At 43.3% G+C, this 25,066-nt stretch overlaps 1 protein-coding gene across 2 annotated transcripts in view; it reads left to right on the top strand.

The window, feature by feature from the left end:
* Positions 1-25,066, top strand: part of LOC144755495 (protein phosphatase 1H-like) — a 157,350-nt gene that overhangs the window by 106,858 nt on the left and 25,426 nt on the right. The window contains exons 4-8 of one of the 2 annotated variants that reach the window (XM_078644474.1): positions 7,266-7,378; positions 11,219-11,303; positions 18,293-18,411; positions 19,686-19,749; positions 21,606-21,713. In XM_078644474.1, coding sequence (XP_078500600.1) covers positions 7,266-7,378; positions 11,219-11,303; positions 18,293-18,411; positions 19,686-19,749; positions 21,606-21,713 — 489 coding nt within the window. Of the gene's footprint in view, positions 1-7,265; positions 7,379-11,218; positions 11,304-18,292; positions 18,412-18,957; positions 19,408-19,685; positions 19,750-21,605; positions 21,714-25,066 lie in introns of those variants that run through there. The other variant, XM_078644475.1, reaches the window with a different exon arrangement.

Below are 25,066 nucleotides of genomic sequence, written 5' to 3'. Positions count from 1 at the left end.
TAAAGAGAAGATGGATTCAGATATATTGATACAAGTAGATCTCAGAAATAAAAAGAGAAAGAACACTTTATTGTTTCCCAAACAAACATTGTTTATTTTTGAGGAGGAAATGCAAGATCACCTTTTAAGATGGTGCCATAACTCGCTAGTAGGAAGTCATCCTGGGCAGAGAAAAACCAAGGAGTTAGCAACCTGCTACTTCTGCTGGCCAAGAGTGACAATGACTATTAAGAACTATGTTAATCGGTGTGCTATTTGATGTCAAGCGAAGAGTTGCTATGCTAAGCCTGAAGATTGGTTCCAGGCACTTCAAACTCCACAGCAGCATGGTCCATTAGCTCAATGAACTTAACATAGAACTGCCCAGATCATTTTTATATACTACACTGCTTGAAGTGGAAGACTATTTCAGCAAGTTAAGACATTTTAGCTCATTAAAAATTACCCAGAGCGATATACCGGACATAGATCTTCCCTAATTTTTTTTTGCTTGCTTGGCTTGGTGGGGGACATCATCACAGACTGAAGCTTCCTGTTTATGGCTATCTTTTGGTAGGACTTTATGAAGAACGTGGGTAAGGTACATTATAAGTCTAGTAACTACCATCCAAAGATGGATCATCTAACTTTGAGGTTGAACCAATCATTAGAACAATATACCAGTTGTTTCCTCATTAATCACCCTATGCAATGTACCAATTGAACTGCTTTGACGGAATTTGCATACTTCTCTAGTTCATCATCTGGCTGACCATTCACCAGTATGTTAATTAGTCTCCCTTAGTTTCGCTTGAGTACCCCTGTTAGTTATTCAGTGCCTATAAGTCTCTTTTTGTATATTCCCTGTTGGCTCCTGTACCATCAAGCCTTTAGCAGTAGGTCAATGACCAATGGACTATCAGAAGTAAGCAGTGATTCTTGAATAACAGTGAGTATGCATACATCCAACAACCAGGTGAGAAGATAGAGGTAACAGTGACAGATGGCAGTGCCTAAATGCTTGTCAGAGGGTAGGAATGCGGGAGTACCAAGAGCAGGTAAAAAGCTTTGAAAACCATATAAGTTGGGGATAAGTGAGTATTAAGTTGCACATTAACCTCAGTAGAAATTGGACTACAGAACCATATGCAGCATCTATGATTGCCTCACCACCAGCCAATGCCCCTCTAAAAGTCACCCATGTCCTTCCAGTATCCCAGACTAACAGAGCTTGATGATCCAGACAACACAATGAGATCTCATCCTTCCATTAAGACTGCTGTAGTTGAGGCCTGGGTTTTCAGATCTAGATTGATAGTGTTGTTTTCCCTGCCACTGCCCAGATACAGGGTTGTATCTTACATCTCAGACATCTATAATTTGGCATCTGCAGGCTGACTCTTGACATCTAAAACTACCCTACTATGCCCCATAATTTTCATCAAAGGAGTTTATATTTTAGCTTTATCTTGTCCAGTGATTCGCCTTCTCTACACTCAAGGACTGCCAGTGATAACAAGCCCAGACACCAGTCCAGGCAGATTACAAGAAGTCACTATGGAATCCCTGTTGGGAATGAAACCGTTTGTGATGGTTAAGACAATAGCATAGATCCAAAAGAATTCAAATAGGAGTAGGCTGCGTTAGAGATCGGTGAGATGGAAAGGTACAAGGAGATAAGCCTGGAAAAACAAGTGACCTCTCAGTAGCGGCAGATAATTTTTCTACCTGGATGAAGTCATCACTAGACATGGTCATCCCATTTAAAGCATGCAATATGGTAACGGAGAAATCCTCGTCCTGGTGCTCCCCTGCACTTCGAACATATAAACAGGAGTGTAAAAGACTCAAGAGATTATGGAGGAAGGACTACACTGCTACCAGCAAACAGAAATATAAAGAAGCCATAAAGCACTACCAAAGTGAAATAAAAAAAGCTCAGGCAGCACAATATGAAGAACGCATTAACTTAGCAGCCAATACCCCCAGAGAAATGTTTGGCATCGCAAAAGACCTGCTAGAACTTGCTAGATCAGAAGCCCATACTGTTGTCTCAAGTGAGCGATATGAGCAATGGCCCACATTTTCTCCGAATTTTTTTTAAAAATTCTACTCGCCCTTTCCTATATCATCTTGCCCCAGTGATATTCTTGTAAGCAACACACCCCGGCCCGACACCAACCATATCCTCAGCGTACTCCCCCAGCTCACTTTAATCAGGCTCTCAGAAATTCTCCACCAGATAAAATCTGGATCACCCCCGGATACAGCACCACCCCACGTGTTACTTAAAGCTGGAAAAGTGATTCTCCCTCACATGCTCAACATAATGAATCAATCCTTGGTTAGTGGACTGGTTCTGGCACCTTGGAAGCATGCCATGGTGAATGCGCTATTAAAAAACCTAACTTGGATCCGTATGATTTGGGGAACTACCGCCCAAAATCTCTTCTTCCAGCAATCATTAAAGCCTTAGAAAAGCATGTCAATCTAAGCATCTCTGAATTTTTGGAAACAAAAGGTCTCTTGCATGCCACACAAACAGGCTTCCGGACGCTACAAGGCATGAAAACTGCACTGCTGGCGGTGGTGGGGGTATCCAAATGTATCCTCAATTAAGGGGGTGCAGTGGCTATCATCCTCTTAGCCTTAAGTTCAGCATTTGAAACGGTAAACCCTGACATATTAGGGGAGTGACTCAGGAGGAGAGGTGTCTCAGGGGAGGCTCTCAATTGGATTCAGTCATACCTGGAGAATAGGACCTTTCAGGTTTTCTCAGGAAAAGCCACCTCTAAAGCCTTGGGACTCAGCTGTGGAGTCCCCTAGAGATCCTCTCCGAGTCCCACATTATTTAATGTGTAAATGCAGCCATTGGCGGACATCATCTTGCCTTACAGGATAAAAACTATCACTAATGCAGATGACACCCAACTGATAATCTCACTTAATGTCCCGGAAAATCACCTCTGTGACCTGGAAACCTGTCTCGAAGAAGTGGCCTCATGGATGGAACACTCCTGCCTTAAAGTAAATGGAGGAAAAACTGAACTAATGCTGCTGGGCAACACCTCTGGCCTGGACCTTACAGATCTGTGCAAATTGCCTGGGCCCAGCCCCTTCACCAAAATCTAAGATAAAAAGCCTGGGTGTCTGGCTGGACAGCTCTCTTAAATTTGAAGATCAAGCGGTAAAAGTAACTGGAGCTTGCTTCGGTGCTATAAGACTGCTGCACAAGATTCTCCCCTCCTGCCAATAAGTGCCAGGAGAACCCTGATTCAGGCCCTGGTCCTTTCTCGCCTGGACAATGGGAACTCCTTATATCTTGGAGCTCCTGCCGAAACGCTAAGGAAACTCCAAAAGGCTCAGAACTGTGTGGCCAGATTACTGCTGGAGGTACGAAAAATCATTCAGCCAAACCAGCCCTGAGAAACCTACACTGCCTACCTATCTCCAATAGAGTCAAATTCAAGGCCTTATGCATACCCCATTGGACTTTTTGGAGTAGTGGCCCAGCTATTAACAGAACTCTGATCACCCCTTACTTCCCTCGGAAATGCCTCCACTCTACCCACTTGAAGTGCCCTTCCTCCAGACAGCAGTCTGTAACAGCAGGAGCTAATATCTGATAGTCCCACAACAAAGGCAATGAGAGTGGCTATACATTCAAACCTGTATGTCAGCCGCAGTGATGTGTGTATCAAAAAGTTATACCAGGGCCTTAGCCCTACTCCTTATAATTCTCTTATCACTTCTATCTCTTCCTGAAATGTGCCCAGACCCCTTCCCTTTTCTCTCTAATTCAAAGAGCATCCTTTGGAGGATACCATGCCGAAGAACCTGGTTTTCCCTTCCTACAGTTTGTCCAAGTCACCTCACTAGAATGCTGCAATCCGCAACTCTGTCTGGGGAGAATATTCCTCTACCTCCACATGTTCCTCCAGTTAGCTCTGGGCCTTCCAGAATGGAATTCAGAATCTTCCATGTATTGTACCATTCACAGGCGAGCATACATCCAGCACATGTATAACACACATGCACTGTACAGCACTGCTCATCAAACAGATGTAGGCCAAGGGTGAGTTAAGCATACAGCAGCAGAACTTTGAATAAGTGAGCGTATAAGCCTCACTTCAGTGACACAGGTAAAAAGGCCTGTTCACTCCTACTGATTACTGCTCTGTATGCTGCCACCACAACACTTGTGCTGCTTAACTCCTAGCAAAAGCAGAAGCCCTTCTTTACTATGAGGGTAGTGCTTTTAAGCACCCCTCCCAGTCCAAACAAGCATTGGCATAGCCAGTAGGTCTCGCCTTTGGGACCTTATAAGTGTTTAGCCAAAGGCGAGACCTATTGGCTATGCCAATGCTTGTTTTTATTTGCAACCGAATCACATGTGCATCCTGACCCAACCTCATGATATGAGCGGTAATCAGCAATTTCAATCAGTAGTATCAGGTTCTTGCAGAGAAAAAATGAGAAGTAGTCAAATTTCCACTTTGTTCAATGTAACTGATAATAGGAAGGCCCAAGCGGGTATATTATATTTAGTCAATGTTCATATTATTACATATATTAAGAGAGAGCAAGAGTCTCCTCCTTTATCCCTCTGATCATTATTAAGTTCAGAAGGCCAAGGCAGGTGCCTCTTTGTACCATTTCAAGGGCAGCGATCCTCATGCTAAAAGCCTCCACCCTGCCTGCTTAGTTTGTCAAGCACAATGCTTGCGTGCACAGCTATGCTGGTGGCTATCTACCAGTCAGCGAACAAACTAAGGAACCTGTGACATTCTCCACTTTTTTTTACTTGACAGACAGTTTCGTCAATTTTTTTTTTGTCTTTATACTCAGAGGTGGACGGCTTTTCTTTTTCTTTTTTTTAGTTCTCCGACACATCTTGTCATATGCTCTACTTGTTTAGCAATGGTCAAAACTTCTTCTAAAGGAGGCTCATCTTTTAGCCACAGTTCTTTTCTTATATCATCATGTGTGCATCTCAAGACGAACTGGTCACGTATTCGTTCATCAAGTGTCTGACCAAAGTTGCAAGAGGAAGCAAGTTTCCTCAAAGAAGATACGTACTCTTCTACAGTTTCATCCTTTTTCTGTTCACGTAGACCAAAATGGTACCTTTCCATGATGGTGCTAAGTCTAGGTAGATAATGTTTATCCAATTGTACAATGGCAATTTCGTATTCATTTAGGTTTCTTTGTTCAGCAGCTGATAAGTCTGGCAAATGTTCAAGAACATCTTGTCCTTCGCCTCCTAGACAATGAAGAAGAAGTGAATGTTTTCTTTCAGCACTCAAGTTGGTTCCGCAAACCCTAGCATAATTTGCGAATATTTTCTTCCATTTTTTCCATTTCACATTAGGCTCCCCTGGACTTGTAAGAAAAAATGCTGGTTGTGTTACATTTTGCATTTTTCTTTTTTTTTTTTAAAACAAATGTAAGAATAAGTTTATATTTTGTTATTTAAGATTAATTTCCTTTGTCAGAACTATATCTTCTTTTGTACCGAAATTGGAGAATTAAAGTAGAAAAATTGAATGTTCCACTTTCCAATGTTTGTTTAAATAAATAGAACGTGTTATAACAAAGGATAACCTTTCTGAATGTAGAATTATCCCTTTGAGATGCAGTATTATTCATTAACAAAGTACATTCTGTTGGAACGCTTTTTTTTTTTACTGAGGAACAATGTCAATTGTATTTAACATTGCACTCCTTTTAACTCTTTATGCCGTCAGTGTGATTATCGCGTTCTATCTCAGCGCGTTCAGTGCGTTCAGCTCTCTGTCAGTGTGTTCTAATGTAGCGCGTTCAGCGCGTTCAGCTCTCCGTCAGCGCGTTCTAATGAACCGCAGCGTGGTTCTCCTGAAACGCAGAGTGGCGTCAGTGTATCTGGTACGCATGCGCTTGAAACGCAGGGTGACGTCACTGGGTTGAAGAGCAAAGCACGAGAGCAGAGCGCGAGCAGTTAACGTTTCTTTTTTTTTTTTTAATTGCGCAAAGTCTTTATCAACTAATCTTCAAGTCCCATTTTTGTTAACGAAACCTCCCGCTCTCCTCACCAATATGTCACTTTCGGAGCTGCCGCTGGGAAGTCTTCGCTTCTCTTGCGATCTTGAAAACAGCCGCTGGAGGAGGGGGCAGGTCAGGAACTTCGATGTGTTGCTATGTTGAGGTTGTTTTCGTTTCCGATCGTCGCCAGTATAATATTGTTCAAATGTATATTATATAATGAAGGAAAAGACGTTTCAGTTGAGCAGAGTGAGTTTAATAAAACCTCATCCATAAACAGCCACAGGTAACTGACTAAAAGAGAATCATGCTAATAGGTACATTCTCAGAACTTAGAATGTAGAGAAGAATGGCACAACTTAAAGGGGAAGGAAGGGATTACAGGGGAAAGAGGAAACATCACAGAACCGAAATCAAAAGACCCAGGCGGGCACATTTTTGTATAGTTGATACTGATAGTATGGCATGTATTAGGAGAGATTAGTGATCTCATTTATCACTTTAATTGTTGTCGAGATCGGAAGGCCAGCAAGCAACCACCACTCCGTTTTCAGGTAAGGCTATTGAATCCACTGTGCTTCTTACCTACTCCCGCTCTCTTGTTTCCTTCTTGGCACTTTACAGTTAGATCTGACTCTAGCCAGGTGTACTTTAAAGCATGACATTTACGACAAATATACCTCAGGAAAACGCCTCAAATTCCACCCTATAAAGAGTCTGTGAGTCAGGCTATTTCATTTTTATTTCATATTAAGGTATGCTTCAATATGCTCTAAATTACACCACTTGATAGGCCTCTTCCTGCAATCTGCATCCAAAGAGGTCTTCGAATCCGCTGAAATTCTGTCTATTTCTGTCATAATTATTGGTGCTGCATGAAGCCCCCATAATAAATAAACTTTGAAGTGTTTAACTTAGCATCCCTTCTTCATGAGCAATCACAGAAGTGTTTCTTGATAGACCATCAACCAGGCTAATACTATTATAGATAAGATAATGGTGCATTTTTGGTTTTGAAGGCTAGGTTCAGGGGTGGACCCCTTGTTTCAAGAGAATATTCTTATTTCAGGTCTTGCGAGCATCTTCCATCACCACCTGGGTTTACATGAACAACCTCTACAGCTTTGAGTCCCTACAAGAGGTCGCTCTAGCAGCAGTTCCTAGCAGTATTATTACATCTCGGTGCTGCCTACAGAACATACTGTGTGCTTCCTCTTGCATATCCTGTGTGCACGCGTCACATCCTTACCCATTTCTTGTTTCAGGACGAGCACATTGAACGGGAGAGATCGAAGTACAGTATACTGGGAGGCTGCTGCGCCATGGCGGTGGTGTATCTCCTGGGGAAACTCTACGTGGCAAATGCGGGAGACAGTAGGTACGACGTGTACACTTTAGACATTGTGGTATATTGAACTTCAACAGATGATGATGATGAATATATTATGGGCAATTCCGCTCTTTCTACTGTAACCACAAATGTGAAAAAGATTCCACTGTCTTGTGCTAATCAAAAAATCTTGTTGCATTTATTTGTGTCGTATTAAAATGTAAATGTCCAATTTGATTCCACGGGCTACTATAACTTTCTTCTAATGTGCCCAGCACTTGTAGTTATTCCTACAAAAATAAAAAATTATATAGTTATAAAGCATTGCAGGCATCTTACCTACCTTCGATATTCTACTTTTCATGGCATCTTTAGAGAAGAGAAGGCTAGCTTTATTATTTTAGCATCCGACTCCAGATTAGTGGTTACCATGTGTGTTCCTCCTTGCCACTGGGTTTCAATGTGCTATACTTGCTCGTTCACAACGCTCAAATCCAGCTATTCACAAAGAGGCAGGGCCACTCTCCTTTGTTGTAGCTGTAATCAAACTCAGGTCTAATCCTGCAGGAGTGGAAGCATCGCCTGTGACCTTAGTGCGCAGTTTTTGTGGGTATCTCCTTTGGGTGCGAAGGGAGGTGTGTGATATTGACACTTAAGAGAACCAACCTCAAGTAGGCAAAGCCTCCTCCACGCAAACACCAATGAACCTAAAACACTTCGCAATCCAGAACTAGAGAACCACTGACTCTGCGTAGTGGTAAAATGCTCAATGTTTCTAAGTGAGCGCAATTTTTAATACGCTGGTGGAGCGGAGTTTACTGCCCATCCCTACGTTTTACGTGTCCTGGTAGTGAAAAACAACGAAATTGTTTTTTCACTACTGCAAAGGCCTGCCTCTCCCACAAGATAACATTGGAGTTACCTTATTACATTTAGTAAGCTGTAATGTCGAACTGGGAGCAGGAAACCAGGTCATGGTAGGTGTCTTTGAAATTGTAATGAGAAATTGTCTCATATGGTAACGTTGAATTTTAAAGAACAATTTAGAAAATGGTACTTTTAGAAAGTTAGCAATTTCCTGCCATAGCCATTTAGTAGCCTATCCCTGGGGCACATGACTGGGTGTAGCTGACAATTGAGCTTTGTGTATTCCTCCTAGAAAGTCACACAATAGAGAACTTAGGTGTACCTGATAGCCATCACAGCAGGATGGGAGTGCAGAGCTGGGCACAGCCTTACCTACACTGAAACATTCTGTGTCTTGCCTCCACACAAAGGGCTGCATACCCCCTGTAGTTATTCTGGATCGAGGGCAAGGAAAGCAGCATGCGTGGAGACTTCAAGTGAGCCTCTAGAAGCTTCTCCCACCTTCCACGGGTTAGTACATCAGGTATAAACATTGGACCTCTCGACACTACCTCTTCAGTACATGTCTGGACCTGTGGATACTCTGCCAGGAAGAGGCACTTCTGCTTTGCTGAAGGGACTGCATATCTGCTGGCCTACTGCCGTGTTGGACTGCTGCCTTGCTGTGAGGACCCGCTGATGCTGCCCTCTTGCTTGGGTGAGGTCTGTATCTGTAGAACCCAGGACTCCAAGAGCTAGTTGGCTGGCCCCAGGGACAGAAGGTTCCAACTACCTTGAATCCTGCACCTGGACTTTTTCACCTGTAAGTCCTACACTGCCAGGTGGCGCCAACCCTGTCCTGGACTCTTGGAAGTGGGCCTGACAGTGCTCTGCCAGTCCATCTGTGGAACCAGCAGGACCAATGCATTGCTTCTGATTTGTGGCACAACCACCATTAGAATCAATAAAGTGCCTCTGCTGCAAGGATTCTCCCGATGCAAAGCACTCTGCATCGACATCACAGGAGTAATGGAACTGCCACCTGCGCAAAGCTTTCCCACTGCATGCCCTCGCATCTCTTAGTGTCATCAGCCTCCACAATGCTGCAGGTTTTCCCATCGCAGCGTCACAACTCCTCAACAGTGATGCATCGCCCGACTGCACGGCGCATCCTCGACGTCGAACTTTCTATCACAAGCCCTCATCGACGGTATCCTCAACGATGACGCAGGACCTCGCATTGCAGCCCTGCAGCTCCCCAAAAGCAACGCATCGCCTGCAAGACGCATCCTCAGAATGCTATGCAACTCGGACCTAAGCTACTTTCTTCAGCGGGTCTAACTGGGTCCCTGTAGACAGTCCGCACTCCTTAGCAGTCGGCCTGAATTTGTGATGTTGTCCTGGTCTGGCACACCCAGATATCCACAGTTGGTGCCTTGAGCTTGTGGATACTATTTTCACTGACATCTTTAAACTTGTATGGTCCTACCAATTGGATTTTTGTTGTTTTGGTCTTGTTTCATTTAATAAAAATTACTCTAGTTTTCTAAATCTGGTGTACGGTCCTTTTGTGGTGTGTTTTCACTGTGTTACTGTTTGAAGGGTTGCACACATATTTTACATATTGTCTTTGAATTCTGACTGCTCTGCGCCAACAACCCAAGGGTTGGCGGCAGGTTAATTTAGGGTTCGCTTTTGACCACACCCTGAAAAGAATTGTGGTTGCTGCTTGAGAAGCATTTCATTCCCCCAACCAGTAACTCAATTTCTTACAAATAAGTGCAATCTGAATTGAGTTTGATGCATTGTGTGACAAATACCATCTTTTTTTAAACCTTGGGGTGGCACGTTGGTGGTCCCCCCCACCTAGGTCTAGGGTTTTTGGGGGTCCCCCACCTAGGTCTAGGGTTTTAAGGAAGTACTGCCATATTGCCTTTTCATTTTTTACAGGACTAAGGCACAGTGCCCCGCACCTGGTGATGGTGGTTGCAAGAGAATATTTTTAATTGTGGGGGCAAATTACTAGTTTCGGGATCTGATGTAGGCGAGGATTTATTTGAGAGGATCAACCATTACAGGTCAAAGAAATAGAAATATAATATTACTTTTTCCATATCTTGCCTAACACCCTAACAGATCTGTTCTACCTCTGCTGCCAACAAGAGATTGTGCAAGTCAAACATCAAAAATACAGCGAGACACAACAATGAATTCTATACAGAATCAATGTCACTGTTGCGGGCGGATTCAGAAGGAGCAGCCTGTTGTTAGCCAACAGAAAGCTGAATATGTATGGTTTAACCACTTTAATGATTTGTTATTTTAAAGACAAATAATCTTCCAGTCAGACCCTCGAGTTCTTTAGTCTAGTAGATGCAGATGGGGGACAGTCCGTACTCAGGGTGGCCACTGAATGTTGAATCTATCAGGAGACAATGAACCAGCTCTTTCACATCCATGTAAAGCACCTTATGCCCCATCCAGCCCTGAATTTCCCACATACAATATGGGAGCTTATTTTCTGTCTCCCCTCTCTCCACTTGCACCAGGTTCTGTTATTTGCATACATTTGAAAATGCTGCTAGTGGCTGTATATTGGTGGTAAATGCTGCTGAATTCCAGGGGAAGCCTTTTTTCAACCAAACAAACCTAACTCTATTACAAAGCATGGTTCAATCCATAACATTGATAATAACCTATTTTTATTATGCTGTTTCATGTGACTCAATGAGCCGCATAGGGTGCAGATAACTGGGGTGTTTGTTACCCAGCAGTTCAGTCCACATGTTATTCACCAAATGATAGGCTGGTTCGATCTGTCAGGATCAAACCACAGACGTTCAGGTTAGACAGAATTCGGCAGTGGATGCATTTATTATATGACTCATTGTATTGTATAGCTATGGATATGCAACAAAGATAACAGGCATATATTAGCGAAGTAAATGTGAGATTGATGTTGTGAAAATGTAATTTCTAAAGAATTTAGGTATAAGTTTATGACCCAAGCCAATGATATAATGATTACATATCTCATTACAGGGCCATTATCATTCGTAATGGGAAAATCCTTCCAATGTCCAGAGAATTTACTCCAGAAACAGAGAGGCAGAGGATACAGTTTGTGGTAAGAATTACTTGTTCTACTATATTAAGCACATTAAACCGAACGAGTATATTTTACAGTGATCTTCACATATATATCAGCAGACCAGATAAAATGTTTAAAATCCATCAGACTTTTGTTTCCTTAGTACATTGTGATGTTGATATTACTTGGATAGCGATCACCTACCAGGTTAAAGAAATGCAATGTTCTTTAATAAAAATATATGTAGACAACCATTCAAAGATAGGAAAGTATCTGCCCAATGCTCCACCAAACTTCATCAATAACCTGCTGGTGTTTCATCAGCCTCCAGGGATAGAGGACCTATCCAGCAGAAAGAGCGTTTTGTCAAATTGTAAGTGTGTCCACAGTTGTGACCTTTTAAGCCTTTAGAAACACCTGAGATCATGTACCAATGGAGCTGAAGCTTTAGGGCGTGATGCAATGGTGTGTCTTAATCAAAAAGCTTCCCATTTTAGGAGTGAGAGAAAAATCCTCCAGTCCAGGACTCTCCTAAAGTAGAGAACCCTTTATCAGAGTTACCTCCAGCAGAGGTTTAGTATGGGGCGGAAGTCCAAATCAGGTTTCTTTACCTGTGGAAAATCCATCAAATAGAAGCCTTAGCACATCCATCAGTAATTTGAAACCTTTCTATTACCACCCAACAATAAATAAATCCACTGATTTCCTTCTGTCCACTCAAATAATGTACATGATGATTCTATAACTTTACTCAATTATACATGTTTACCAAAACATACCAATATTCCAACATACCAATCTTCATTCACCTGGAAGAGGTGTGGCGCAGCCAGGGTGCCTGACTCCGGGGTTCACGGTTCGATCCCTGGTGCCGGTGGCAGGTCAGTCAAGCACCATGTGACTCTGGGCAATAGCTAGCTAAATCTTCCCAAGGGCCCCCAGCGCCAGGAAACCACTTCGGAGGTAGCTGTGCGCTTTACAAATTCAAGGTTATTTATTTATCTTCATAACAGAGATCACGCAGGTACTGCAGTACCTAAAATGTCTAAATACACATAGCACGGGTGTGTTCAGATCAAAGATTATTAAGGTACCCTATGATGCATACTACAGAAAGTTTTCAATGATTCTCTGGGTTCAAGATGAAAGAATGTTGTGGACCTCAAGACGTTTCCTGGCATGCTTCTGACTGCTGTGTGGATGGGCATGCCAGTCGCATCATTTGGTAGTGCAGCTCCCACCCAGGATTTCTGGTCTGAAAATATGCCATCCAAGTGTTGACCGAGACTGCTGCGATCCACTGAGGCACACCTACAAAAAATGTACATATATTTTGAACACACAGGACCCCATTGTTTGGTGCAGGGATACAGGGGAACAGGTACATATTTGTGATGGATGGTCCCCTAGCTACTCTGCAGACTCTTTTGACCAAGAGCAAGCTGTGCGTGCTTGAAAAATGAAACATAAATGAGTGGCTCTAAAACTTGCCCCAGGTCAGTTTCGACACCAATAGTGGAAATATGTGTCAGATACAAAATGTAGCAGATGGAAGTTCAGTGTAGTAGAATAGGAAGTACATACAGCAAAGACATAGATGGACTTACTGGTACAAAGATATATTCAGGCACACATGTGCCCAAAGTTCATGCACACACATGCTCAAGGACACACTTGCATAGACAGACACACACAGGTACATAAACACAGACAAACAAAAATGGGCAGACACACAAATGCAAAAGTACGCTCAAACGTGCACAATCAGACACATCTGGTCACACAGAAATACATGAGCACATATCCAGACAACTGCACTCGCATACACACACACACACACACACACACACATACACACACAGCCAATCCCCCTGTGAGAAGTTGGCCTGGTATATGATGTTCACTATTCTAGTAAGCACCTTGCACCAGTCCAAACAACCCTTTTGGTGAAGGTTGTAAAGTCAACCTTATAGACCAGCTATCCTAGTGGTAGCATGGAAAAAAGCAGTCTTAGGCTAAACTCAAGAGGGCATGTGAAGCCAGCTGTTTTACCATATGCAAACCTTTTAATACCAAATGAAAGGACACCACACAGGTTATATATTCAAAATATATATGTATTTATTTCTAAACAACCCCCCTGTACTCTTTATGAGCACAGAAGCACAAGCGTATAACAAGGTGCTTAATATAACATACAATAAGTTGCACAACATGGATATGCCCTGGTGGCCCGTTAAACCATATACTAAAATATTGGTATAAGTACCACGTCACGAACAATGGTAAGGCCTAGGGCCTTGGGAATCACTGGGGCTACACTGGACTAACAGTAGTTAGGGAGCAGGAGGCCCACAGGATGCGGGTGCAGTGTCTAAATGCACAGGCGTGCACCAATAGAAGTCAATGGGTGTGTAAAGTTAGAAAGTTAAAGAGTTAGGAGTCTTCCGACTGGACTAGAACTAAACCACTTGAAACTAGGATACTAGGAGAGTAAACCTACACAGGAGCACCGGAGTACTCGCGTTACCTCACCCACAGGAAGCGGGTGCATAGGTGTCAAAGTGCGTTGGGTTTCGTCGTGGAGTTCTATGGAGCCTTGGAGGAAAGATGCTGCAGGCGACCAGGAGAGAAGAGTCCGGTTGGATCCAAGGGTGGATCGAACTTGTAGAGTACCTGAAAGCAGAGGGAACAGAGTCTGGGTCACTAGCCAGTGAGCAGGAAGGAACCAGGCGATGTCGGGTTGCGATCAGGTGATGTTTTGAAGCTTATCTCCGCTGCCACGTGGACCAGGTGGTGTCGATGACAACCAGGAGCTAGGCACGGACTGTCCCACAAAGGCTCTCGCTGTTGGCGGTGTCGGATCTTGATTCAACAGGCCTTGGCAAATGCAACCCATGCAGGAATCAAAGATGGCTTCTGGTTCAGACCAGCAAGGTCTGAAGGGCTGTTCCTTTTCAGGGCAGCAAGGGCCAGTCTGGAGCAACCAGACCAGCATTGAAAATTTGAAGGTTCGTCGTCACAGAGGCCACTAGCCAACGGGTAAGTGACCGGACAGATGCGCAAAGCAGGAAAATGCAAAAGGGCCCCACGCAGCACTCGGTGAGTGTGGAGAGGTGATCTTCGGTGCAAAGGATGCTCGGGGCTGGGGCTTCTCAATCCCCAATGCACAGCTTCGAGGGTGCCTCAGAAGCTGCACGGAAAGCACTTTGCTGGCTTTCCAAGATGGCCAGTCCCATATCTCTCGTCGCCTCCACGGGTCTCAGCTTTGCTGTGGCTGTGGATCAGGCTGTTGGATGTCTGGAAGTCCAGTCCTTGTCAGGCTCTGTCGTTCGAGCTCCAGCGGGAGCAACAACAAAGCAAACTGTTTTTCGCTTGATGGTGTCTGCTTGCACAGGGTGGTCACTCCTTGACCACAAGGGAGATTCTTCAGTCTTCTACATTGAGTAGGATGTCAAAGGGTCCAGAGTTTTGTATCAGAGTTTCAGTCAGGATTATCTAAAGTCTATGGACACAGCTCCTACCTTTATTCCAAATCAAGGGGCTGGATTACCTGCTAGGTCCCTCCTACGGGTGGGACCCAGGAAGGGCATGGTTACACCCCTTTCCCTTTGTCCAGTCTCGCGCCAGAGCTGGGGCTGGAGTGCCCCAGCACCGGTTTGAACTGGACTATGCACGGGACACCTTGTGTGCCCCAGGCAGTGTCTCATTTCATTCAGCCCTCCCTGCCCCAATACACTATCTCCTATCTGGAGTGATGCTAGCACCTCCCTGTGACAGGAAACCTATTGTCCAAGCCTCCCTTGCTGGAAGGGCTCCCAGCAGCAGGAGGTCAGACTTGTGTCTGTGGCAGCAGCATCCATTTTGTGATGCTGAGGCTCTGGTTAACTTTAACCGGGATTAATGGAAGTAACATGTCTTCTCCCTCTAGAAGGGTGGAATGCTACCCCCGTCGCCAGAACTGGCGAGGGGGTAGTATTCCAAAGCGTATGACACCTTACACGACATGTTTTGATAAAGCCAAACCAAAGTTAGCAATAACCGCGAGGATTATAATGCACTTAAGAGTATATGGTATGGCAATATCCTGGAACAGCTATAAGGACATGGTTCCGAAAGCTGCAGACAGGCTCAGCTCATGCTAGAGCACCATCTCACATAAAACCAAGCACTCTGCCTTCAGGATTGTTAAGGCCTGCCTTAGGAGTAACTTATAGGTGTATATGTGTCCAGATTTAAGGTTAGACATAGGAATACTATATCTAAGTAAGGGGTGATTACACGACCTTTCCCCAGCTGAGTGATCAGCCAGTTGTGTCAGTTTGGATGGCCAGCCAGGGGTGGCAAAAGATATGCTGAAGCCCCTGGTAGGCCTTGGGTGCACCTATGCCCTGGGTACCTACAGTACACTGTACAGGGACTCATAAGAGTGACCCAAATCCCAATTGGTGATGTACCTAAAGTACATAGTGTGAATTTAGAGAGAGAACAGCAGGGCTGTAGGTCTGATTAGCAGGCCCACAGCCACATTAAGTCGAAAAAAGCAAAAAAATGGGGTGACCATAGGATAGCAGACCCTACTCTCCTACACCCCCCACATTCAGACACACACATGAGCATGCATAGCTGACCAGTCGGTTAGCAATAAAGTAGCACCATAGAAGGCATTATCATCCTCTGCAGCACATTTTGCAGAATTGTGGTCTACTATGTCACGCCGGTGTAGACTGCCATAACTGGCAGCTCCCACATCTCACTGCTTTTGTCGCATAGGGAGAGACCAAGGAAAATCGAGTCATAAGTCCATCTCTTGGAGGTTATGTATGGGCTATGGGGCACAGTTCAAGAATAAAGAAGAGCCCCAAAATACAACAGTTTATCTCCTGCTCCGTGGTGGTCAGCCCTTCTGTTAGTCCACATCTATCCCTCAGCACCAGCCTGCAGCTTAGGGTAAACCGGGAGCACAAATAGTGGGGTGTGTCGACCACTACTTATTAAATTGTAAAAAGAGATGCTCTCAGCTGCTAATAAAATAAAGCAATACAATCAGCCATCGTGAGTGGTGCTCTTTTCAATAGTTCTGCTCTGGGGACAAAGGGCTTTGGGTCGCAAAAAACTTCATGAAGATAGCTTCTAAACTCAGTACAAATTGCTGTGCCCTCAGTTAAAGTCATCTTCTGACATACCTAAAAAATTCTACAAGGTCAAACATAATGTAGTCAGATGCAGGGAAAAGGCCGGATAAAGCAAGGGAATTAATAGGATTTGCAGCAGCTACAGTACCTCAGAGAGCAAGGAATGTGAGCAGATAACTTCAGCTCAGCTGGATTGTGTTTCTCTGCTTTCACTGGCTACACATAGATATGTATTTGGTTAAGTGGTATTTCAAGAATGTTTTTTTTTGTATAAGATCGTCATCTTATATGTAACATGATAAGAAATAAAATTCTATTGAATGTGCGTCAAGATCTAAGGCCCAGATGTACTAAGATAGAAAACACAAACAGTGGTCACAATTCGCACACTGACTTTTTGAGAATCTTATGGGATTTTGTGAACCGACCCATATACTAATCGATCGATTCACAAAATACTGAATCACAGTGGGTCGCAATTCAACCTGCATCGTGAATATTAATGTGGTAGGTCTCAACATGTTACCCACTAAGATTTGCTGCCATCACAAGGACGGCAGCCTGCTAGAGTCAGCACTCAGCAGGCCACCATGTCTGTGATTGCTTTTAAATAAATCATTTTTTCTTTTAATGTAGTCTGTTTTCCTTAAAGAAAAATGGAATGTCCTTAAAAAAACCTAAATAAAAGATTGTAAAACAATTTTTATGGTCTGGTTTGACAGCACAGCTGTCGCGAGACAATTATTTGAGCATTACAAGAGAGGGCTTTGGTTCCATCCACATGTTGGGAGCCAGAAGTACATGTTTTGATTGAGCAGAAGTTGTGCACTTCCACAACAAAACGGACTAACCCTCTAGTAGCTGTGATAATTTTGCTTTATGTATCCAGCTGCTTACGCTTGAACTTTCAGGGACACCTACATAACATTGGAATGTTATTAACCCCTTTGCTGCGGGGGTAATTACCCCAAGGTGCGGGGGAGGAGGGGGTGAGCACAGCGTCGCGGTGCTCGTGACGAGCCCAGCTCATCATGAGTCACAGAGGAGCTGTGCTCATGACGAGCTGGGCTCGTCACCACCCCGCCCACTGATTAATAACTAAGTTAATAATAACTGATAAATCGTGTGTGGGCGGCACGCAGCCGTTATGACGAGCCCAGCTCGTCATGAGCACAGCTCCACTGTGACTCATGATGAGCTGGGCTCGTCATGAGCACCGAAGGAGTTAAAGTGTCATAGATCACCAGATAATGTATGTTGTTTTTCTCTGGCAGCAGCACAGATGGGAGAAGGGAAGTCAGTAACCTACATGGTTTTTTTAAGGTCTGGCTTGACAGTGAAAATCTCACCTGATCTTTTAACTTACACCAATATTATTCTACAGTTCTTTTCTTCCACACAAATACATATCTATGCACATTCTATTTACTTGTAATGCCTCACATTACCATCGCAAAACATTAATACACACCATAAGGAATCACTATTTGGAAGGGGCATATTTAGGCCGAGATTTCTTATCATATCCTAAACCCATTTAGTGATTTATGTAACATGTTATCTCCTCTCTGAATGGGCTCATTGAATTTGAAAAGTACATTTTCTTGTCACAAAACCTGTGATTTACTGAATCACAGGGTTTGAGTCAAGAAAATATGTTACTACATCTGGCTTTAAGTCTAGTGCTAAGGGAATATTGAAATTTCACCTATTTCTCCATTACTGGCTGAAGCGGGCCCAATTATCAGCACTTGGATACAGAAGGTGGTTGTAAAACATACTCACAAAAATAATCTAATTACAGATGTATTTTTGTTTAAAATATAATGCACATTTTAGGTTTGTAACCGATTTACAAATGTTTGCTAAGTATCTCTCTGCTGTTCTTAGGGATTTATGAAGCCGGAACTGCTTGGAAATGAATTTACATACTTGGAGTTTCCCAGAAGGATCCAGTACAAGGAGCTTGGTAAAAGAATGCTGTTCAGGGACCATACGATGACAGGCTGGTAAGTGGTGTGATGTTTCCCTCCCTATGAATGGCAAATGCTTTGAGTACGACCTGTTAATGGGCTAGACTCACCTACCCTCCAGCTTGTGCAGTGCGCTTACTTTTTGATTCTTTTAACTATTCTGGATTTATTTTAGTGTTGCTTTGTATACAACGCGGTCATGCGTTGCCAAAAGATAGAGAGTGAGGGAGAAAGGGCCTGCATCAGGTTCCTAGAGGGATGTGATTTTCAAACATCACTCCAGGATATCAGTGCATCCAAAAAAAAGTAAAATGTTCTATACTAAAACAAATGATGTATTTACAGAAACTAGAAAAAATGGAGAATATATTTTGAATACACAACAGAAGAGTAAACACGTAAGGGAAATATCAAATGTCAGTATTATTTTAGAGTAACCGTGTACGGCACTAACAGTTTTCTTATTTAGTTAAAACATAGATTCTCTTACTTTGCTGTTTTTTTTAAAAGAAATTGAAATGTGTTTTTTCTTTCTTTGCCAGTGGCTCCGCCTAAACCTTTTTCTTTGCCTTGCTACCCCAGCATCAACCTCTTGAACTGGAAGGGGGTCAAAGGCCACCTCCTTCACTACTGTACTGCAGAGGTCACACCCAAACCCAAGACTTGGAAGGACATGCAGATTAAACAAAGGAAGAGTTTTAGAGGCCTTCAGGGGAGCCAGGCAGTGCCCTGTGAGCCGTGCAAGCCATCAAAAATAGCAGGCAAGCCTTCTGCCTCTTCCCCTGCCCACAAACATATTCTGGCCAAGAACTCGAGGGAAGCCCCGCCTCTGTGGTGCACACTTCTCACTATAGTCAGCCATATTAGAAGGCTGCTTTTGAAGCATCGCAGGATGGGTTCTCATTAATGAAAGGGCTTCCTCCACTTGGTCAGCCACTATGTTAGTCACAGAGTACAGAGGTCTGTAACCCAAAGATCCTGCATGACAGAATGCCCTGCTCTGAAGTAAATATGGAACTTATGAAATTTATCCTGGCGTGCAACAATGATATCAAAATCTGCAATGGTTTCAGTGCACCTAAAATAAACCCGATTTTCGGTGTGTAGAACACATCTGGTCGTACAGTGTTGGAGTTAGAGTAGTGCTTTGTCATTTCTATTCATATCATGGAAAGGCTAGACTGCTAATTGTTTACTTAATCAGTCCTGAAATTCTGTGTAAAGTCTGCAGTTCTCTAATAATTCGTAAAATTATGACGTGTCTTTTTTTTAATGTGTGGACGACACATAATATTGTATTATTTTTCCAGGGCATACAAAACAATTGACGAGAATGATCTGAAGTTCCCGTTGATATATGGAGAGGGGAAAAAGGTATTTATTATCAAAACCAAGAATAAACTACAGTAACCTTTAAGCAGGGCTATACTAAATCAGGCCAACACTTTTTAATATAACTCAAATTAGAGAGAGAATTTCCAAACTAAGGGCCCTAATAGGATGGCGGACGGACTTGCGTCCGTCCACCACCTCCGAGGAAGAGGGACCGTCTGCATGGGCAACGGCGGTCCCTCCATGGCAATTAGGATGTGAAAGCCACCCTGGCGGTCACATCCCCTACCTTTAACATTGCGGCGGATGCTGCTTCAAGCAGCACCCTCCGCAAGGTTAAAAAATGCATATTGACCTTTGCATGCACGAAACGGCAGGCACCGCGTGGTGCCTGCCGCTTCGTGCACGCAAAGGCAGGGGAGTACCATAGGTACCCCCCATGTGCAACCCCCACCCCTCCTTCACCTTTCGGGGGCCCGCAACGGGCCCCCTAACAAAAGACCGTATGCCTTTCCACGGCGGAAATGCCGCCGTGGAAAGGCATACAACCGCATCCATCCTAATATGCCTGGCGGTGTCTATGTTAGAGCTTTTCCGCCGCTGTCGGAAGGCGACCGCGGCGGAAAAGCTGCGGACATAAAAAATAGCCCCCCCCGCCATCCTAATCTGACGGGGGTATTTCTTCAGTCCGCAGCGGTTAATCCGCATCCTCCGGCCCGGCGGTGGCTTCCGCCGGCCCAGAGGATGCGGATTAACCGCTATCATAATCGGCCCCTAAGTGTATTAATATATTTCAATTCTGATATGTTTATAAGAAGTTTAAATCCACCTTCAAAAGCCCTCTATGGAGGGCCCTTTGTAGGACATAGAGAGGCAGATGCATGCCAGATGTTCAGAGTAATTACTGACTATATAAATTAGATCAATTTAAATTAATTGTATTCAAAATTGCTATGAGAATTTTTTGAATTGCTGGGATAGATCCAGCCTTCGTAGATCGTCGTGGTACACCCAAGTTGTAAGCAATTTCAATGATTGTAGAACTATATGTTCACTAACACAAATGTAAGTATTTGAAATGCATTAGAGGACTTCAAGTTATGTATCTAATTGTCCGCTATCAGAATAGTGAAACCGTTTGACTCTAGCGAAGTTCGTGTGGGCTACATCAAACTAAAACAACTTGTACACATTCGCTTTTCAGTCTATAACAGTAGCCTATTAGCACCCAATCACTTTCTTCTCCTCCTCATCCCTTCAGATTACAGGAATCGATGGGATCCAAATTATAGGGGTTGTTTGGTGTTATGGAAGAAGCATTGCAAATCGGCAGTTGCTTTCACCCTCTGGCAAACTTGAAGTTCCTTTTGCTCATTTACCGTTTGGGGTCCGCCAATTCCCAGGGTGGAGTCCCAGTCAGCTCCTCAATTGCAAAGACACTGCTAGCAGCAAGTCTACCCCAGGGTCGCAAGCTCCAGAGCACCAGAAGGCCCGTCCTACCTTGAGCGGGTCTTCCAATCCTTTTTTATCCCAATCACAGCCACTGGTAGTAACACACATGGCACATATTAAAATAAAATAAAAAACTGGCTCCTGCTGCACAGGAAGGAAATTAGTGGTGCACCACAACCAGGAATCTCCAAGTATAGCGAGCAGTCTGCTGCTGGAAGGGTGCAGGATTTGGCCTCCTCTGGCCTGGCAGCCCGCCATGCTCTGTATGAACCTCAAAGTATAAGTTGGTCCTGCACACTTCAGAGTAAATATTATTACATAGGTATCAAGATCAATATTTGAATTAACATTGATGTGGTTGCATGATATATAATTAACAAATATGGTTGATTATACTGCATGATTCTTTATAAGAATTAGGATTTTTTTGTTTTGTTTTCTGACAGGCTCGTGTAATGGCCACCATTGGTGTAACACGGGGTCTTGGGGATCACGACCTGAAAGTATATGGTTCTAACATCTATATCAAGCCTTTCCTGTCATGTTTCCCTGAGGCAAGTACTTATCTCTGTGTTACACCTTTCATCCTTTCTTTCCTACCAGCAATGCAGATTTATAGACAGATAGCTGATTTTGCTATTTTAAAGGTCAGTCTTTTATCTGAAGGGGGCCATTTACTAGAACCTGTTCTACAGCATTCACATTGTATAATGGGATCACAATAGCTCAAATATGTTTATTCGGAAAACCCAAATTATGCAACCCATTAAAACCAACTATAAAACGTTAGCGCTGAGCTACCCTCTAGTCGAAATTGACAACCCACACCATATATTTACCAGTTCTGAGAATATTTGCATTTAAAGTGAGATTACAGTTTTCTCCCACATTGTAGTCTTCGTGTCATTTCTCTCAGACTCTGTATTATTTTTGTATATATGTCATTGAAGCTGTCACATTAGTACTTTCCGTTTTTTCTATTTGAGATGACAGACTCACCTTTCACCATTTGTGGCTCTTGGTTGCGTGCAGCTTTAACTCTCTGTTTCCAAACCTATTGTTTCCAATGCATAACATACTTAACGTAGATTTTGGATCAGTCCTTTGGTCATGGCTAGATGGCTTTTTGTCTATTTCGGGTGTTTGCTCTTGATTCTCAGACTTTTGTCCCTATTCTTGTGTTTGCCCTGCTCAGGAGCATTTTCGTCTCTTCTGATTCGATTAGTTGTATCTTGCTGCTGAGAGAACTGTTATTTTTTCTATTGTTTAGTTGCTCTTTCTCACTTGTTCCTGTGCCTATCTCCAAGCATGCTCAATTTTCACTCTTCACTCTTCATCCTCTTTCCCAATCCCGGATGGTCTCCATCCTTCTTTCCATTTTCAATGTCTTTAAAAAAAAATGTAACAAGGGCGCGGCAGCTACAAATTCTCATTGGGCTGTTTATGTTGCGTTTTTTGGGCTTGCACACAATTTGTTCACTTTTTTAACTTTCTATTTACAATTCTAGCATGCCCATCAGCCATGTTCAATCCATAAATTAAAAATGGCTGCCATTCGTCACTATTCATGTGCACGCATGCATCGCAATACACCTGCGCATGCATCACGATGCATGCATGCATGCACAAGCGTCATGATCTATATTTCCACATGAGTTGCAAAGCATATGCATGCATCAGTGATCACCTCAGAATTGAAATACGTGGACTAGAAACACATTGAAAAACTGCTAGTGATGCATGCATATGCACCACCACGCATGAGATTGCATGTGGCAATTAAAAAAGGTTTGGCAAAGCCAGTAGATTGATCTTTTAAAACTTAGGCCCACTTTCTTCACCAATGCGTGTTTCCTCAGGTTGTCATATAAGGGACAAAAGAAGAGCAAATGCTTTTCCTCTTCATCATGGGAAAGTGATTCATCAACCAATGTATTCTACCTCCCTTTTAATACTACAACAACACTGAAGCAAGGTATCCAGACAGAATCCTAAATAAAGTGGCCTTTTGCAGGAATAACATTATATCCAAATAACTTTCACAGGCTTCTGGTGGTTTTATAACACCGGTAAGCATACTCCAAGGAAAAATCAAGGATGAGATTACATTTATTCATTAGTTATTTTGCCATACCTACTTTTGATCAATTCTAATGACTTTAACCCGTTTCTTGCATCGAACGTTCAGCACCAGTGCTGAACGTTCTAAGAAACGGGTGGGGCCGCGTCGGCCGTTGGACGTGCGCAGCACTACGGAGGTAGTGCTCGCAAAGTCCAACGGCCGACGGCAGCACTAAAGGGGTTAAGAATGAGGAAGAATCTGGCTAAACTGAGGTGAGGCCCATGGCACTGTACGTTTGTTGATTGTGGGAGACCCTGGCTACACTTGATCAGTAGGCCTTACAAGAGCGGCTGAAGCTGTAGCAGTTTTATTAGCCCAAACCCTGGTGCACAGCTGGGTGGGATTGATGTCTGCTAGTTCCTTTATTCCCAAATACGTCCTTCATAGGTTAATTTAATAGTTATGTTGGGGTAGCCTTTTTCAAGTTGCATACTTTTCAGAATAATATCATCACCACGTAGGTGTGGATCTTTGTGCTGCACTCTAGATGGTATTAATGTCTCATTTTGTTTAAGGCTTCAGGGCCTCATTCCTGTAGGGTCTTAAAGACCCATCCTGTTATGCTCCTGCATCTTCATTGTAACAAAGTCTTGATGATCCACTTTGTCTCATTCTGTTTTAGCCCCTCTTTGCATACAAATTTATAGTGCAAAGAGCCAGGCGATTGCACTATATGGGGCGGGAGTCTGGGGTCACGTAGATGTTAGCCCCCTCCAGGTGACAGAAAACTCTTTCCTCAGATATCTCCTAGCAATACCGAGATCCACCTCAATCTATGCATCCCATCTGGAACTTGGTATCCCCTATGTAGAGAATTTGTTAAAGATCCAACCCTTACTGCTTTGGCGACGCATTTGGACCTCAGAAAAAAATGCGCTAACACAGACAATTATGGCAGATGCAATGGCTCTCGACCAAACTTAAAAAATAACATGGCTTCGGTATATTGTAAATATCATCAAGGACCTTGGCATTGAGAGGTATTATTTCCAACCCGAAGGTATTATTGATATTTCGAAGAGAGCGCTGAAACAACTGGCTCTGAGCCACCTAGAGTCCTTGAGGTTGACCTCTGAGGCTACAAAACCCTCGGTCCTCCATGCCAATATGATCCAGGTTACATACCTTATCCAGCCCTATTTAACATTACAGATCAGTACGTATGATAGAATGTTACTGACAAGGTTCAGGTTAGACTTTTTTCATAGACTAGTAGCTTTCCCCGACAGAAATCGGTGGGATACAACTCTCCCTGCCTGCCCCTGTGATGAGGAATCAATACAGACTAATCTACACACAATATTAGTTTGTAAATTCCATCATCCACATCGGAAAATCTGGCTATTTCCACTATTAAGGCGATGGGGACTTAGACAATGTCGTCCTGCAATGCTACGTCTTCAATTGTTAGAATCTGAACCTGTTTGCTTTCATGTCCTGAACTTTCTAAAATGTGTCATGAAGCACAGGAAAAACTTGTAAAACCCATGCCAGACGTAGTTCTAGATGACGCAATGAAATAATTCGCTCCTCTGTTCTAAATGCATTAATTTGCCTCTGTCTGAATTTTAACCTGTAACATGATCTTTTTAATTCTCTTTTTATATGAAATTGTATTATCAAATGCTGTTTTTTGGTTTTCCAATGTGTAAAGCCGAATAAAGAAATTTATTATATACTGTTTCTGGAATGACCTGGAATGGCTTTCTAACATGAATCTGAAAATGAGGTTCGAGTCTGATTCTTACATACTCTTGATGAGTCTCCAGTGGTTTTAGAGCCTCA

The sequence above is a fragment of the Lissotriton helveticus genome, chromosome 5_1, assembly GCF_964261635.1.
Source record: "Lissotriton helveticus chromosome 5_1, aLisHel1.1, whole genome shotgun sequence".
Lineage (NCBI taxonomy): Eukaryota > Metazoa > Chordata > Amphibia > Caudata > Salamandridae > Lissotriton > Lissotriton helveticus.
The sequence above is the reverse complement of the archived record's forward strand: the minus strand, read 5'-3'. Positions and strand labels throughout refer to the sequence as shown.